Source organism: Rhinopithecus bieti, unplaced genomic scaffold, assembly GCF_001698545.2.
Source record: "Rhinopithecus bieti isolate Rb0 unplaced genomic scaffold, ASM169854v2 scaffold_14174, whole genome shotgun sequence".
Taxonomy (NCBI): domain Eukaryota; kingdom Metazoa; phylum Chordata; class Mammalia; order Primates; family Cercopithecidae; genus Rhinopithecus; species Rhinopithecus bieti.
This window is the reverse complement of record NW_016807844.1, coordinates 291,756-311,108: the sequence shown is the minus strand read 5'-3', so window position 1 is coordinate 311,108 and position 19,353 is coordinate 291,756. Positions and strand designations below refer to the sequence as shown.

Here is a 19,353-nt window from a genome sequence, read left to right as displayed (position 1 = left end):
AAAAAAAAAAAAAAAAAAAAAAAAAAAAAAAAAAAAAAAACCCTACTGCTAGTGAGATAATGCAAGGCTTATGAGAAGAGGCCCTCCTGGATTGTCTTGTTACGCATGCTTCTCTCTGACCTTGGGAAAGGTGTAACAACTGCAATATTGTAGGACAAGCATGATGATATTGCCCTACCAGTCTTTACATAACAGCATACCATTTGATACTGTCCCCTTAAACATTTCCTTAAAAGCAATACACCTCCTGACACTATAATGTTGGATACTTTGTGTATCTAGTGTCACCCCAAATTCCCCATAGGTTAATTTCTATCAAATTTCAATATACAATAAAGTAATGAGAGAGAGAATGAGGTTATATCATAGTATTGCCCTGAAGACTATTTAAGATCATTGATAATTGCAAAGGTCCTAGCAACTTGCAGATCACATGATAGAAGACCAATGAATGGTAGCTGCTAATGTTGTTATTTTCATGGTTATTTAAATGAATCTTTAAGAAAAAAAAAATTCTTGACATGAATTATTGCCAATGAACACCGTCATCTTCTTCTAAAATGCCTTATATGTGGATTGTATAAGATAGGTGTAAACTGCCATACCTTAGCATTGTCACATGGTGAGGTCTCCCTGGGCATTCCATTCTCTTGCATATCTGGCTCAGGAATTAACAAGCTATGTCATTCTAAAAATGATTCTCTGATACCAATTGAGTGCTCCGCAATTCAATTCAATACTGAGACTAATTACCAGGAATCAGCATAGACCCCCACAGTTAAGGAGCTCAATTCCCCTGGTCTGTCCTCACCTCAGATGCCAGCTGCCAGTCCCTGGTCCCAACGGTACTGAATTACGTCCAACCTGGCTGCAAACGTGAGGGTTCTTATTACCCCTTTTCAGGCTGGAGAATTTCTTAGAATAACTCAGCTCAGACAAGAGCCATTCTTACGAGTAGCAGTTTATCGTAAAGGGTACAAATGAACAGCTAGATGAAGAGATATATGGGGTGATGCCTGAAGGAGTCCCCGGAACAGGAGGCCGTTTGTCTTTGAACTGGGGACATCACCCTCCCAGTGCATCCGGATGTTTACCAACCAGCTGTTTCCCTCAACCCTTATCATTCGGAGTTTCTAAGCAAGGTTTAATTACTTAGGCATGATTTAGTGAATCACTGGCCAGCTGCTGAACTCTGATCTCCAGCTCTTCTCTCCTACCAGATCTCAGAATGGGGCTGAAATTTCTAAATTTGTAATCGCATTGATGTGACCTGATGACCAGCTTAATCCTGAAACGATAAGCTAACCCCTTCCCTCACACAGAGTCCTCTGATGTTGCAGTCGCTTTAGCATGAAATCTAATAACGTGCAAAGAAGTTTGCTATGAATAACAAAAGACATTTCTATCACTCAGGAAATTTCAAGGGTTTTTGGAGCTCTGTGCCAAGAACCAGAGAAAAGACCAAAAATATATTTTATTATACCACCCAAACTTGCTAAATATGGATTAGTCTGAATTTCTTATCCTATCCATTGTGTTTTGGGGTCCCTATGTCAAACAAACACAAACAAAAACAAAACAGAGAAACTCTGACTTTACACTTTCTGGACTCTATAGAGAGCAGTCTTATGGAAACTATAAGGTGCACATAATTGTTTATGTACATATTTCTCTGCAAATACCATGCAAAGTATCTATTGTGCTTAAAATTTTATACAATTTGTGTTTTTTTGTTTATATTTTGGAGGTTTTTGATGCATCAACTCAATGTGCTTGCCCTCTCTGTAGATATGAATTAGACAAGTAGCTCTAATTCAAGGGAAATCTTTTCTCTACCTTGAATGTATTTGTTTCTTTGTGTAGTTTAAATTCCTTCTGTCCTCAAATTTGTTCAATGATTATAGGCTCAAAATTAGTCAAGCACAGTGTAGTAGTTTTTGTTTGACATCAAATGCAATGTTATGTTTTTCTGTTTCACCCTGGGGATTTCCTTTAAAGAGTCTGTCTTTAATGTTAGTATCTTCTTTAAATATAAACATTCAATCAGTAAGAATACAAAAACACAGAGATAGAAATTGTGACAAGCAGAATGTCAATACTTCTTTTCCTTTTGATTAATCTAGCATGCAAATATAGAAGCATTTTGGTTACTCAGGAATTTCAATAGGACTTTGAATTTTTTAAATAATAAAAATATTGGCAGGGCGCGGTGGCTCACCCCTGTAATCCCAGCACTTTGGGAGGCCGAAGTGGGTGGATCACGAGGTCAGGAGATCGAGACCATCCTGGCTAACATGGTGAAACTCTGTCTCTACTAAAAAAAAAAAAAAAAATACAAAAAGTTAGCCGGGTGTGGTGGCGGGCACCTATAGTCCCAGCTACTCCGGAGGCTGAGGCATGAGAATGGCGTGAACCTGGGAAGCGGAGCTTTCAGTGAGCCGAGATCACACCACTGCACTCTAGCCTGGGCGACAGAGTGAGAATCTGTCTCAAAATAAATAAATAAATAAATAATAATATTAACATATTCTTTAAGAGATAACATATAGAAAGATATATTAGCTAACTTTTTCTTGCTGAAATGTCTAATATGTCCTCTTTAAGTGTTTTATATTCATCTGAATAATCATACGTACATACGTGCAAATATATAATATAAAAGAAATGAGAATGACATTTTATAGTGCTATGATAATTGAGTTTTAAAATATATTTATATATCCAATTTCATGTTAAAAGCTTTTAAATATAACTTTTTTTTCTTTTCTAGGTAACCTTCAAAGCATCAAGACATTCAGTTTCACCAGATTTAAAATATGTCCTTCTGGCATATGATGTCAAACAGGTAAAGGAGTGATATTCTTTGAGAATACTTTTCTTTGTGATGCATTGGGGTGATAATTCATAATTTTACTCAGCTATAATTCACCTAAGCAAAATCTGGCATATCTAGTAACTACAGGAGGATAGTAATGACTACTTTGCACAAAAGGTGTTCGAAGATAATGTCCAAAGATCTTCCGTATCTATATAGCAAATAATTGGGACAATTTGCCATGTGCCTGTGCTGATGCAAGTCCATCTCTTGGCAGAGGATAATGTGGCAGAGTTTAGCAAATCGAACAAATGTTGGCTTGTGAAAGTTTCAAGATAAGCCTTACCATATGCTTGAGTGTTTCGTGTGTGTGCAGATTAGAGACTTTACTAGTGGCTATGCCTTGAGCTTCAGATGTGTATATTGGGAAGGCACCTGCTGAAAACATTGACTCAGATTATGGTCTAGGGATTCTTTAGTGGTATTTGAATGTCAGCTTGGGGTTGTAGAAAATTTTGCAAATTGGGCAAGCCAAGAAATTAATTCTGAACAAATAAAATGTTCTAATTGAAATTAGTGTTTCCTTATTCCATGTGAGCCCTGAAGCACAATTAAAGCAATATGTATGATTGTTGAGTGTTTTGTACTTAGATATCATTTGCACAGTTAAAAAGCAAAGTAAATGTTGGAAAGCCAATTCAGCAGATTAGTATCTGTAAAGAATAAATGATTGGAAATCATTCAAGGAAGTTTACAAGCTTTAAGATGAACAATAAAAATTTATGGACTTAAGGCAGGAAGCCTCATATAATGCTTTGAAAGCCTTTTGAACACATGGAATTTCACAGTTTGAAAGAACTGCTATTTGATGGCTTTAGTCTTTTGGAATATACATGTGCTATATTTTTTAGGTTATATTTTTTGACTTAAATAATCTATGCTGTAAAAGACAGAGAGATTTTAGTCAAAGGCCTCTTTTCCTAGTGTAGACGTTGACCTGTTTTCTTATCTTTTGCTTTGAGTTACCTTTATTCGTTGGGATTTTGTAAATCATATGTTATAGTAAGAAAAATATTTGACTTTTATAAACGAAAATATTATACTAAAAAATTCTAACATAACATTATCTAAATAATTTAAGCTGAAAAGTCTGCTGTATTAAACTGATCATGAACTTTAAAAAAATTAGGTTTTGGGAGCTATTGTAATGAAGACCGGAACTGGCAGTAGGACAAACACATATATCAATGAAAGAGAAGAGAGAACCCAGAAATAGGCCTTCAGAACTATGCCTAATAGATTCTTGGCAAACGTGCACAAGCAATTTAATGGAGGACAGTCTTTTCAACAACTAGTGCCAGAACAATCAGATATCCATAGGCAAAAAATAAAACCTAAAGCCCACAAGAAACAAAAGAATCATATTGGCTTAAGCCACACACCTTATAGAAACTCAGAATGGATCATGCTTTTAAATGCAAAGTGTAAATCTATACAACTTTTAGAAAAAAATCTTTGGGATTTAAGGCTAGGGAAAGATTTCTTAAACTGTATGCCAAAAGTACAGTCCATAGCAGGATACACTATTGCTCCATAATAGACCCCGTTTCAGGCTAAAAATACAAGTTACAGTCTAGAAGAAAATATTTGAAATTCACATGTTTGACAAAGGACCAACATTCATATGTAAAGAATTCTTAAAACTAAACAGTTAAAAATAACAACTATAACAAAAACACAACTATACAATCAGAAAGTGGGCCCAGACACGAAGAGACATTTTACTGAAGATTTACAGATGGCAAATAAGTACATGAAAATATTTTAACATTAGTAACCAATAGGTAAATGCAAACTGAAACTACAATAGAGTATCACTACAAATCTATCAGAATGGTTAATTTTTGTTTTTAAAGTGACAGCACCAAATGATGGCAAACATGCAGAGAAACTGGATCATTCATACATTGCTGTTGGAATGTATAGTGGTACTGCTGCTTTGGAAGATATTTTGAAAGTTTCTTTAAAAACTAAGCATATACTACTATCCGACCTAGCAATTAAATTTCACTAGACAATTGCTGCAAGGCATTTATTCCAGATAAATAAAAAATAATGTTCACACAAAAACCTGTCTGCAAATATTTGCAGCAGCCTTATTTATAATAGCCAAAAACTGAGACAGCCCAGATGTTCTTCAAAGGGTGAATGGCTAGATAAACTGTGGTGCATTCATCCCATGGAATAAATATTCAGCAATACAGAGGAACAAGCTTTCGATATAGACAGCAATGTGGATGAATCTTTGGAGTTATGCCAAGTGAAGAAAAACACAGTCCCAAATGTGATTGTTTGTATGATTTCATCTATCTAACATTCTCAAAGTGACAAAATTAAAGAAATGAAGAAGAGATTAGTAGTTTCCAGGAGAAAAGGAGGGAAAAGGGAGCAGCTTTTTTAATTTTGTGGGACCACAAGAGGGATCTTCGTGGAAATAGAAATGCTCTGTTTCTTGATTGTATAAATGTCAGTATCTTGGTTGTTTTCTTGACCTGGTTGTTTTCTTGACCAGGATTTCTTGTAGTTTTATAAGAGAGTATCAGTGGGGAAAACTGGGTGAAAAATACATGTGATCTCTCAGTATTATTTGTTACAATGCCATGTGAAAATAATTATGTCAAAATAAAAGAATTTAACTTAAAAAAGCTGTAATTTTAAAAACATCTTAAAATCGGCAAAAGTTTTTTTTGTTGTTGTTGTTGTTTGTTTGTTTGTTTTGGTCTCGGCGGGGGGGACAGAGTTTCACTCTTCTTGCCCAGGCTGTAATACAATGCATGATCTCGGCTCCTTGCAACCTCCACCTCCCAGGTTCAAGCAATTCTCCTGCCTCAGCCTCCTGAGTAGCTGGGATTACAGGCACGCACCACCACACCCAGCTAATTTTGTATTTTCAGTAGAGATGAAGTGTCACCATGTTGGTCAGGCTGGTCTTGAACTCCTGACCTCAGGTGATCCACCTGTTTCGGCCTGGCAAGCATGTGAGCCACCATGCCTGACGGCAAAAGTAATTTTTTGTTGTTGTTGTTAAATTCAGTTTCAATTTATTTTATTAAGTGTATGGATTATGCAGGATCATTGAAATCTTTTGCCCCAAATAAGTTACTGGAAAGAGGTAAAAAGATTTAAGTATGCATTTCCACATTTATAGTTTTATGCAAATCTGATACAGTTTTTAAAGATTAGTGAATGAAAATAGTTAAAAGTAGTAAAAAATGATTAATTATTAAATAAACTAGTGAAATTAGTTTGAGAACTTTTGTACTGTTGTTCAAGTCAGTCGATTTCTATCTAGAAGAACAGTTTTTACTATTTGCTTTCAGGGAAGTTGGTTAACTGTCTATGAAAAGTAAAACTGTATTAGATTATGCCAGATCATCCCTGATAGCATCACTAATAAAATTGCTTTTCATCTTATTTTAAATAGTAATTTTTTGTAATTTAGGTTTATGTTTGCAAAATGTGGAATAAGGAGCATAAAACCAGGTTAACTTTGAGTATTTGGAAAAAATAGAGCACAAGCTTATAAAAATATAATTAATAATATAAACATACTTATGGACCAATCTTCATATTCTTGTGGTCTTTTTTTCTTATCAAGGAAAAATAAGGATACTTCATGACAAAATAACTGGAAGTGAAAGAATGCTAGCATTTAAATCAATTTTAGAAACTTTATTTCACTATTTTATATCATCTCATTTATTCATTTTATTTGTTTATTACATCCCAGGTGCAATTGCTGGACTTTACATTATGCAGGGTGTATTTGTAGGTGTGTTCACATAAATTGAATTATCTCCTTGAAGAAATTTATAACCAGGAAGAGGTGATATGACACATTTATATCCACAACATACAACATCATGTTATGTATCATACATATGGTCATATCAAAGAATAAAGGAAAATTTTTACTCAGGGTAATCATGTTAGAGAAGAACCATATGCTGGACTTTAAAGAGCAGACAAGTAAAAATGAATAGAAAATCATTCCAAGTGGGCAGAAAACATAAAACCTCAAGGAGGCAGCATTAAGTCTTTGAGGGATAGCAGTCAATTCAGACTCGCTAGCCAATTGCTTGACAATTCAGAAAGAAAAAAAAAAAAAAAAAACCTGTAAATCAAATTCAGCTAAAATTATAGAACATTCTATTATATACAGTTTATACTGAAAAAACATTTTAATTTATGTCTCTTGTTGATTTTAAGAGTTCTTTGACCAGGCGTGGTGGCTCGCGCCTGTAATCCCAGCACTTTGGAACGCCGAGTGGGTGAATCACAAGGTCAGAAATTCCAGACCAGCCTGGCCAACCATGGCGAAACCCTGCCTCTACTAAAAATACAAAAATTAGCTGGGCATGGTGGTGGGCACCTGTAGTCCCAGCTATTTAGGAGACTGAGAATCGCTTGAACCCAGGAGGCAGAGGTTGCGGTGAGTCGAGACGGCACCATTGCACTCCAGCCTGGGCAACAGAGCGAGATTCTGTCTCAAAAACAAAACAAAACAAAAAAGAAGAGTTTTTCATGTATTCTAAAGAGTAGATTTGTATCAGATATATATTTTGCAAATATTTCCTCCCACTCAGTGAGTTTTCTTTTCACTTTCTTGATGATATCCTTTGATTCACAGTTTTTCAAAATTTTGGTGAATTCTGATCTTATCTTTTCTATATTGCATACGATTTTTGTATCATATCTAGAAATCCATTGCCAAAATCAAAAAAAGTTTTATAGTTTCAGTTCTTTTCTTTAGCTTGTTGATCCATTTTGAGTTTATTTTTGTATATTGTGTGAGGTAGAGTCCAGATAGTTTAAGTCTCATGCTACATACTGAAAAAATTCTTTCTGCTTTTTTTGTTTTTAGATATTGAAAAGCTGGTAGGCAGTGTATGACCTATTATGTTTCCATTTTTATTAACACAGGGCTGGATTTTTTTTTAAAAAACTAATTGTTAAATGGTTAGATTACATATAGCCTACATACTAATCAAACACACACACATCACAAAATCAGTATTAATTGTATATTGCTTCTTAATAAATTGCCCCAAACTAGTGACTTTTAAGAAAGAATTTACTGTCTGTCACAGTTCCTGTGGATCCGGAGTTTGGAATCATCTTGGCTGGGTGATTCTGGCTCAAGATCTCTCATGGGGTTGAGCCCAGGTTTCAGCTGAGGCTACGGTAATATGACAGCTTGCCTGAGGCTGGGGCACACACATCCAGATGGGATCACACCCATGTATGGCAAATTGGTGCTGGCTATTGACATGAAGCCTCCAGTTTCTCCACATTGGCTTCTTTACGGGGCTGTGGGAGTGTCCTCATAATGTAATTTCTGGACTTCTCCAGCGTGGGTAATTAAGAGGATCAGTGCCTTGGATGGCCTATCCTTGAATGTCACCTGTCATTTTCACAGGACCTCTTGGTCACACAATTCAGCTCTGTTTCATTGTTGGAGAAGACTGGTAGGGGCTGGGTATCTTTGGGAACCATCATGAAGGCTGGCCAACATAGTCCCCAAACGTTTGCTTTCCCTCCTATGTGCAAAATGCTCTCACTCCCTCCAATGCCCCTCCTATTTTCATCCGTTACAGTCTAGCAGTTCATCAAGCACATCAAGTGAGGGTCCCACAGAGACTCTTCAGGTACAGTTCCTTGTCTATAGCCCATTGTGTATACTTGTGTATTCATAAATAAAATTTCATATATCAGTATGCATTCATATTCTTATAATTGTGTAAATATAAATATATACATATATAGTTGGTATATAGAGGTATAGATATTTCTTTTAATATGTGTTTTAATCCATTTAAGCTAACTTTTCAGTATATATTCTCAGTTTTATTAGTTTTGTGGGGAATAATGTATTTATACACTATTTTATCTTTTGTAGTCTTGGTATTTTGTTAAAAAACATTCACTTGTTGAATTTATTTATTCATTTTACATTTTATTTTTCTTTCTTTAACTATATCACCAATTGAGGTTTTCAGTTTTTGTTTTGTTTTGTTCTTTGAGATGGAATCTCACTGTGTCATCCAGGCTGGAGTGAAGTGTCATGATCTCGGCTCACTGCAACCCCTGCCACCCCCCAGGTTCAAGCGATTCTCCTGCCTTAGCCTCCCAAATAGCTGGAATTACAGGCATCTGCCACCACGCCCAGCTAATCTTTGTAATTTTAGTTGAGATGGGTTTTTGCCATGTTGGCCAGGCTGGTCTCAAACTCCTGACGTCAGGTGGTCCACCCTCCTCAGCACTCCCAAAGTGCTAGGATTACAGGCGTGAGCCACCGTGCCCTGCCGAGGCTTTAAATGTTTTTTATTTAAAATTTGAATTTGGGAATAAAATTTATTTTTACTTTGCTATGTTTCCTTTTCTCTAGGCTTACTAAACTCCCATCAATATGATTAATATATGATTGTATTATTTTCTACTTTTGTATGTTTTATCATAGATTTTCCATTTTACTTTCAATTGTTTATGGTGCCAAATGATTAAAACCAATCTTCCTAAAAGATCAAACAATGGAAAAAATATTCTGTATGAATAAATATAATCATAGCCAGTAATGTGGGTCGACTTCAAAAGAACATTTTTGATGAATTATCAGGAAGCCACATAACACAATTAACAGAGATGTTGCCTGAATCATGGGCATCACACATATCCTCAGTCCTGTTTTCCCTTAGCTCTAATGAAGAAGAAGAAGATACGAGCACTTCTCAAACTCACTATCTTGAATCATTGCCTTGTGTAAAGAGAAAGACATATGGTAACCAACCTGCTTCGAGGCTTCTGTGATTAGGTGAGAGAGCAACTATGAAAAGATCTAGCACTATTTTTCTTGTAGGATCAGGGTAGATTGAGAAAGCTGGTTTAGTTTTTACCTCCCTAGCAATGTTCTCAATTCGAGTCAAGTAAGTATCAATTATTTAGTTTAGGATAAATTTAGACAATTTTTTTTTCAATCAACAACTGACTTCTGTGGACTCTGAGTGTTACTGGAGAAGTTGTTTTTTGTGGATCTAAAGTAGTAGTCTGGGTGTGGTGGCTCACGCCTGTAATCCCAGCACACTGGGAAGCTTAGGTGGGTAGATCACCTGAGGCCAGGTGTTTGAGACCAGCCTGGCCAACATGGTGAAACCCTAGCCCTACTAAAAATACAAAAATATTAGCTGGGTGTGGTGGCATGCACCTGTGGTCCCAGCTACTCTAGAGCCTGAGGCAGGAGAATTGCTTGAACGCAGGAGGTGGAGATTTTAGTGAACTGAGATCAGCTACTGCACTCCAGCCTGAGTGACAGAGCAAGACTCTGTCTCAAAAAAAAAAAAAAAAAAAAAAAAAAAAAAAAAAAAAAAAAAAAAAATTAAATAAATAAAGCAGTCATTCTGACTCTTGGCTATACCATTAAAATCATCTGGAGAGTTTTACAAATTATTAATGCTGAGTCCCTCACCTGCAGAAACTCTGATTTAATTGGCCTGAGGTATAGCCCCAGCTTTGGAGTTTTACAAACTCTCCAGGAGATAATGTGCAGCTAGAGGTGAAAACCATTAATTTTAAGTGAACTGGTCTCTTCCACCTATTGAAGACTCTCCAGATTTCAGAAAAGGGAAACACTAGAAATCAAAATAAAAACAGCTAATTATTTAAACTGCACATATTTTCTGCCAAAGTCTTTACTTGTACATGCTTAATCCTTATATCTTTTATTCATAACACACAGCAGTAGTTGGTGTAATTCTTCCTTTATTTGAAAATACAGAGACTAACTTACCTAATGTGATTCAAGATTGAAAGTTATTATTTTTTTTCCTGAAACAATGGGTCTCAATGTATATGCTCAGCATAGCAGTATCAGCATAGCCTGGGAAGTTATTAAAAATCCAAATTATTTTGTCTCATTGAAACAGAAACTGGAGGAGTGGGCCCAGCAATCTGTGGTTTGACAAGCCTAAGTGATTCTGATGCATTCAAGACTGAAAACCAGTGTTTAGGGACCTGATTCCTTAAACTGCAAGAGCTCTACCTCAGAAGAGAGCTAAGCAGCCAGAATCTCACCGTATGCAGGACAAAGATTAATAGAAAATATCATTTAAGAAAGATGATCTACCCTTTTTTCTTTAGTTTTTCACAATGATTTCTTCCGGGATTTAATGTCCAACTGTTCCTTTCTGACCTTGGATATTGCTCTAGTAAGCAATTTACCCTTCAAGGTTAATGTCTGATCTGTTTTCATTATAGGTGGCCTAGTGGGGTGTGCATGGAATTTGGAACAAAATATGTGTTTAAATTCAAATTATCCCTATTAAAATTTGTATTGAAATCTAACATACCTATAGGAGCTTGCATACACTCTGAAGATAGCCTGATAAATTTCTATAAACTAAACACCTCTACGGTGCCATCACCCAGATAAAGCAGCAAAACATTGCTGTTCTCCCTGTTACTATGTAACAGAACACTGTCTACATTTGTAAAGATTAATTATACCTGTTTTTGCACTTTAGGTAAAGTCAAACACTATGTACTGTTTTGTGTATCTCTTATTTTACTCAATAATTAGTTCATAAAATATATCCATAGTTTTCAAGTGTTGTATAACAGATTGTACTTTCCCGCTATGATACACCATTCCATTACACATACCACAACTTATCCACCCTCTTGTTGATTAGATTGTAATACAGATGTACATGAACAATGCATTATTATATAGATTATTTGTCTGATCACTCTCTCTTTCCCATCCATTACTTTGCTTCTTCTTTGACACCTATTTCAAAAAAAGATTATTTAAGAGAGCACAAACATTTTTTGGGTACTTAGATAGTGCATCTGCCATAGAAGTGTGCTTATCAGTGTAAACCTCCCGAAGTCCTACTTCTTGGCTATTTACATCATATTTTACAGGGGAGAAAGACTTAGAGATGTTAACTAACTTCCTCAAGGTCCCCAGTTCACAGTTGCAGAGCTGGGACTGAATTGTTTTTTTCTAGCTCCAAAGTCCCTAGCTTTCCGATTACTTTGTCATTTTCAAAAAGTTTTTATCTATCTTTACAGATTAACTGTGTACTCTGATAGAATTATTTTCCTATTTAAAATCTTATCAACTAATTCCTAATTAATTAATTGGAAGGCAAGTGAAACACATTACAATATTTTATTGTTTATTAATCAAACAATATATGATTTTCAATACTCAGTACTTCATATACTTCTCCAGACGTAATGGTTAGACATTTTATTTTTGTATTTACATCTTTACAACTGTTTCTCAAAATAGTCAATGAAATAATCATTCTGGAATGCCTTTTAATGCCATAAAATTAAAAATATGCTTTTAAAGAAGATGAAAGCATTCCAAAATATGACAAATCATGATATGCTAAAACCTTGATGATCAGAATATTTGTGGTTAATATTTGTCATCTAGTATTTTGATATTCACCATATCAGACTAAACTATTTTTCAGCATTCTGAGTCATGTATATAAATAGTTTTAATTTAACCGATAAATCTATTTAATGTTATATATTTTCCGTATATATTTGGAATTCTTGGTCCATTGGAATTATTTAACAATTGTATTTTAAGCCATCCTTAAAAGTCAAGAGTCCTTTACCACATATTTTTAAAGGACAAACATGAAATAAGGAGAAATCATTAATTTTTTTAACCTTTTTAAACAAATTTATAGTTTTATAGTTTTCTTGTTTGGGTTTAAAATACACCATGTCAAGTAGACTAGTTAACCATTTTACACTGTCAGCCTCTTTCTTAATACATCCTATGTTTGTGATCAGAAACTTGAATTAAATTTACTGTTGATTCAGCAGAATTAGAATTGCCCTCTATGCATAATGGGATATAAATCTGCGTAAGAATTAGCTTTTTCTGAATGCAAGAGTCATAGTTGAATGAATCCTTTAAATCGTGTCTAATAGAGGGAACAAATCAACTGTTACCTGGACTGCATCTACTGTGTTAGTATCTGTCCTCTAAATTCGATGCTCTGCAAAAAAAAAAATCAGCATTGTTATTCTCTACAGTTAGATGCATTTATTTCACTTTAGGTCTTTACTACTTTATAGCTCTGTGTACACAATTATTTTTCTGATAAGTATCTATTTTAACTGAGAAGTAATCCTGTAAAATGCATCCGGCATGCACTACTGCTTTAAGAAGTAACTCTTCTCTAGTGAATTATCTAATTAAATTCTGGACCTTAATACTTCAGTGCTTTACAATTGCAGATACATCTTTAAGAAGTCTGTGGGAGTATATAATCTGGTTATAGAACTGTCTAGGCTATTAAGACTCATACATTTGGGGTTCACTAATATTTCAAGCAATACAAACTCCAAGAAAGCAGAGTCTGGGAAAGTTACTATGTTCAAACATGTGGGACTCTGAGTTCATCCTGAAATCCTCCTGCCTTCTGGTGCCCATAGAACACTCACCTTTCCTGTTTTGTAGCTGCTGCTGCTGAACCACCCTCCTATTTAACCTTCTCCTTACTACACAGAGATAATAAGGCGTTAAAAATAAGTTAGTATCAATTTTGGAATATTTCTTTTGGGTTAAGGCAAAAATTCGAAAGTCTCTAGGAGGTGACGAAAAGGAAGGAAAGAAGGAAACACAAGAAATATTTTTGGAAGCCAGTATTTACAACATTTTTTGGTGAAAGTTACTAATGTATTTATCAATTTATTACTAATTAAACAACGTACTTTTAAATAACATCTTTTTATTTTGAAATAATATGACTCTATTATAGAGAATCTGAAAATATAAAATAAAGAAGATAAATATAATACCTCTATCTACCTCTGTTTTTTAGAGAAAACCGCTGTTAATGTAGTGGTTTATCTCATCTAAGTCTTATTTATTGTCATTAGTACATATATTTTTTCTACTTATAGACAAAATTATAAAAATAGTATAACACAGTTTACTATCATGAGCATTGCACTATGAACATTGTTCCTTGTCTTAAATATTTTTCAAAAACATTATTTTAATGGCTCTACAATCTTTTCATGTGGTTATATAATAATTTATTCAACTCCATTTCTTTAATATTTAGAGTTGACAGATTAGCACGCTTTCACTATTACAAAAAAAAAAAAACTTTTGCAATGAACACTAAAAAATATCTGTCTTTGTTTTTTCTCAGTTAAATTAACAAGACTGAAATTATTGGATTATATGTTTTCTACATTATTTAATGTTCTTGATGCATATTGCTAAACTGCCCACTAGCAAGCAATGTAAATGTATGCTTCCCCAGTAAAGAGGAAGAATTTAAGGTTCCTTTTCCTTTTTGGTTTAGGATACTGTTTTATAGGGCACTAATGGTTTTTCTAAGGTAAATGAACAAAAATAAACAACAAAATAATTTATGAATAGGAGAATCTGTGATATGTTAGCAGATTCTGATTCCTTTTTACCACTGAAAGCTCTGATTCATATTCACTCTCTAAGTGCAAATATCTAAGATCAAGTCATTGAGAAAGCAAGCCTATTTTTTAAAAAATAAAATCAACACCTTCAATATCAAATGATTGATTGCCTTCATTACTGTGGTAAAATTACACTAGGAATAATAGATGAGTAGAATTGGCAAGTGATGGAGTAAAAGTAAGTTTCTCCTCATAGGAGTTATTTAGTGAGACATATTTTAAAATTGTTACTACACAAGACAGTCCTTAATTGTAAAACATAATGGAGTCATCATTTGTATCTATCACAGGTAGTTTGTTTCTATAGAAACAATATCATGTTCTCATTTTAAACTGCAAGGTGCAGATTCCAACCTACTTCTTTAGCTTTGCATACATTTATGACATACAGGTAGATCTGAAACATGTTTTTAGAATAGGTACCTATATATGTAATTGTATTAACATAATGGACTGTTCTTTAGTTCAGTGGGTTCCTGCAAGTGCCTGTTACTTACTTTTACTATCATGAGATAAGTATCTACGACAATAAAATAACCTGTTTCCTTATGGTGTGTTGACTGCAAAAGAATCCCCTTGCACATGGGGAGGCCACAAAGTAGAAATAGGCTTAGCATGGAGAAAAAGTAGAGTGAGTTCCTATACATTTGGCAAATATTAGGCTGAATGTGAGTTAAGCAGTTTTCTCTATTATAAGGCTTTAGAGAGATTTGAATAAGTGAGTGTATTATAATTTATCAAATGGAAGAAAACATATTTATTGCACCTGACTTTATTTGAGACACATCACTTGTTTTGTTTTGTTTTGTTTTGTTTTGTTTGTTTTTTCTCATGGATCTATGTATGGTCTAGAACAAAAAAAACATACTTTGGCCAGTAGTGTATTAGGAAAATACTATGATGCTAAGTAAAAAGATCTTATTCTGGTCACCCAATAATGATGCACATCTGCCAGACTTCAGGTCATAAAGCAGTCATTTATTGTGATCATAGATTCTGCAGATCAGGGATTCTAGAAGGGCGTGGGTGTACCTTTCCCACTTGAGGCCTTATGTGATTGATGCCAGATGTGGAGGCTGCAGTCGTCTGAAGGCTTGAATCAGCTGGGAGCTATACTTTCAAAGTGACTCATTCACGTAGCTGGCAAGTTGATGCCGGTTGTTGACTGAGAACCTCAGTTTTTTCCATGTGTATGTGTCCACAGGACCACTTCCATGTCCTCATGGGAAGGCTTAAGGCTTCCCCCAGTCTCGGTAATTCAAGGGAGCCGGGCAGAGTGTGCGAAACTGTAGCCTTGAAACGCATAAACCATCACTAGCACTCTAGTGTTTGTCACACAGTCACAGCTGTGATTACAGCTACACTTCATGGGAAGGAAGCACATGAGGCCGTAAAATTCAGGAGATGAGAATGACTGATGGCTGTCTCCCTTGACACAGATCCTGAAACAAAGGAAGTGAACTGCATGAAGGTTTGGAAAATGCATCAGGAAATCACCGTAGAGTTCTGAATACTAGTTAGATCTAGTGAGATTAGATGGCTTTGAAGCTGGCTGAATAACCATATCCAGAGAATTGTGATTAACTGATATTATATGTGAAGGCCTCCATGGATAGATCAGAAACCTGTATTATTATGTATGATTAATATTTTCATGTCTGTTTCTTGTTCTATACACTTTGAAGAGTTTAAAATAAATAGATAAAAGTATACTTGTAACAGTTTTGAATGAGCAAGGTAGAATAGAGGGTTGGTTTAGAGATAATCTATATAATCAAGATTACAGATAACCTAGGGGTGGCAATGCTGACTGGAGTTCAAATGATTAAACTTAACAGTGTTTCGAGTGAATTTAAGCATGCATTTTATAAAAATCTGGCTCCCAAAATGGAGCACGAAGGATAGTAATGGATACACTAACTTAAGTGACGTTATTGGCCACAGCTCAGTATTAATTCAGGCTGTCATATTAACTTTAAAATACTGATACATTTTAGGTTGGTTGATAAAATGAAACTACCCAGAACCATGTGCCAATACCGTAGTCACCAGCCACATGTGTCTATTGAGAGCTTGAAACTCCAAACTGTGGTAAAAATTGTACTTCCCAGATTTTGAAGACTTAATAGAAAACAGAAAATCATATAATATTATGTGTCATATTCATGATATGTTTAATATTTGGGATACACTGGGTTAAATAAAATATATTAGTAAATTGATTTAACCAGTTACTCTTTATTTTCTATGAACATAGCAACTAAAAATAAGCTTACATATGCTGGGTTTGGGTTACATTTCTGTTGCTCAGTGCTGCTCAGTGGATACAGGAGGTGGATGTGTCATTGTTCTAAGGGCTAATTGGAAAACACCTGGGATACTCTAACCAATTAGAGGCTGTATAGGAGACAGTCATAATTCTCCAAGATTTAGCTTGGAGATGAAGCTGAATCTTCATCTCCAGAGTTTTCCTTTTCCACAATTACATAATTCCTTCATCACATCTTCAACTGTGAGGAAGGAATTATGCAATTGTGGAAAAGGAAAACTCTGCAAAATATGGGAAGTTTAATAGATATCTTCAGTATTGGAGGGCTGTCACAGAGAAGAGAAATTGATGTATTTCTAAGCATAAAACTAGGGCCCTTGATATGAAATGGTGCCAGGAAGGCAGATTTTGGCTCCACATAATGAAGGCCTCTCTCAACACTTGTTTTTTCACTAGTACAAGGCCTAGTGTTGAAGTCAGTGAGTCTGTTTTCTCTAAAAATATTCAAAAGATGGGTGGATAATTGTCCATCATAGGCATTGTGCAAGAAAATCTACCATGGGTGAGTTATGTTGAAATAGTTAAATTTCACTATTTTCCATTAATTCAAGAAGCATAACAGTTTTACCTCTGAAATAAATCATACCATAAACACAGGAAAAAAGCGATGTGACTTTCCAAATAATATGTCAAGTTTGAAATGTTGCAGCTTATATAGACCTTGATTTTTCTTGCTACAAATTTCAATCAAAAGCAGTAGACTTTGTTTCATGTAATCGTATCTATTTTGAAAAGTATCAAATATGAAATAACTTTTCAGAGAACCATAACAGTAATAATTCTTAGTAGAAATAGAAAACTTCAAGTTAAACAAAAAACAAAAAAAAAAAAAAACAGGATATACACAGAGAGAAGAAATTCAGAAGTAATATTTTCTAATATTTTCTGATTATACCAAGACAGCAATGTTATGATTCCTAGTTGGAGTTTATACTAATTAATTTTCAATTGTTTTATGCTGCCTATTTTAAAAAGGAAAACAGTTAAAGCTTGTGTGTTAGTAAATTAACCAGCTCAAAGAGAGTGTGTAGTGTGGGGGTCTCTACCTAGAAAGGACCTTAGTGTTTCTGAGGAAAGAAGAAATAGAGAATATAATTAGCCATGAGGTCAACACAGTTTTAAAAGACCTTGGCCAGAAAATGTCCAAGGCTTATGGTCAAAATAATTATACTTTATTTTTAACAGCAAATTTGTGTTAAGATATAAAATATAAACTACTGTACCTGAAATAGAATGAAGTATTGCATTATGATACTTAATTCTACTTAAACTTCATTATGTTTAATTAAAATTTATACACGTTTTTCTTCCCTTTTTCTCTTGGGATCATTTAAGGCTAAAACTGGAACTTAATGTGTGTGGTAAACCCAGCACCAAGTACAGTGTATGTGCACATTATAGTCATTTCTTTGTTTCTTTAATAATTGCATAAGTGGGGGAAACAAAGCTTGTCTATTCAGGGAGAAAATATGCATTTTCTGCATCTTTCTAATTCCTTTTCAAGAGACTTGTTTCAAAATAAGAGATACCTTACAGGCTGATGAAAAGCCAGTGGTATTTGTGTGAATTTTGATCTTCATAAAGAAACAAATTAAATAATCTAAGTTATTTGTGCATAATTTTCTAACTTAAACTAGTTTTGCACCTATAATTTTGCACTTACACTTATGAATACTGTCAGACAATGATTTTCATCATTTTTTTCTTTCTGGATAAAAAAAAAAATTCTATCCATAATATTTCAAATACAAAAACATTAGCAATTTTCAATCTGAGGATATCACTTTGTTGTCATTACTTTTCTCTATATAAAGAATTGAAGAGCACTTCTGGCAATTGAATTTCATTTCATATGTATGCTTGTATAATAACACTTTCTGAGGGAGAACATTTTATTAATAATTTACATTTTCTTTGTTTGCAGATTGAATGATGCCATGAGAACAATTAATGGCATAGATGTTCATTTGCTCTCTCTTATAATTTCTAAGCAGAAGTATTTTCATGTTTATTGATGTAAAATACAGTCATCTTGTAGAAGACACTGTGAAAGGGGAAATTTTCTAAATAATGAATGTTGTTAATAGTTATGATGCTAATATAGAATAGAAATTTAAAACCTATAATTAGGTTATTATGGATTATACCTGTACTTATTAGTTATTCATTTATAAAATGAATTATGGTATTTATTTTCCGAAAAATGTTCCAAATTATGGAGTCATATCCCATACCCCAAAACGTGTCCTGTTTCCTGTTATTGGACAGTTAGGTTAATTTAAAATTTCCCACTGTTATAAACAATGTTGTGATGATCATCCTTGCCCTTAAAACTGTGGCCACATTTCTGATAAATCACTATATCAAGTGATATTAATTTTGTAGAGGTTATTGAGGCATATTACTGCATTTCTTTCCAAGAAGTTTCAAACAGCACTTCCTCTAGCTTTGTGTTTGTGTGTGTTGGGGTGTGTGTGTGTGTGTGTGTGTGTGTGTGTGTACCTGTATGTGTGTGAGACAGAGAGACAGGGAAAGGGAGAGATTTTTTAATTGTAACCTTTTAAGCATTATTGGTTTTGTGGATGAGGGAATTGCATAGAAAGTTCAGGTAATTGCCGGGCGCGGTGGCTTATGCCTGGAATCCCAGCACTTTGGGAGGCCGAGGCGGGCGGATCAC

General features: G+C 34.5%; 1 protein-coding gene across 1 annotated transcript in view; it reads left to right on the top strand.

Moving 5' to 3' along the window:
- DPP10 (dipeptidyl peptidase like 10) overlaps window positions 1-19,353 on the top strand; it is a gene marked incomplete at its 3' end in the record, with an annotated part of 621,968 nt that overhangs the window by 335,659 nt on the left and 266,956 nt on the right. The window contains exon 5 of the mRNA XM_017883864.1: window positions 2,771-2,845. Within this exon, the coding sequence (XP_017739353.1) occupies window positions 2,771-2,845 (75 nt within the window). The remainder of the gene's footprint in view (window positions 1-2,770; window positions 2,846-19,353) is intronic.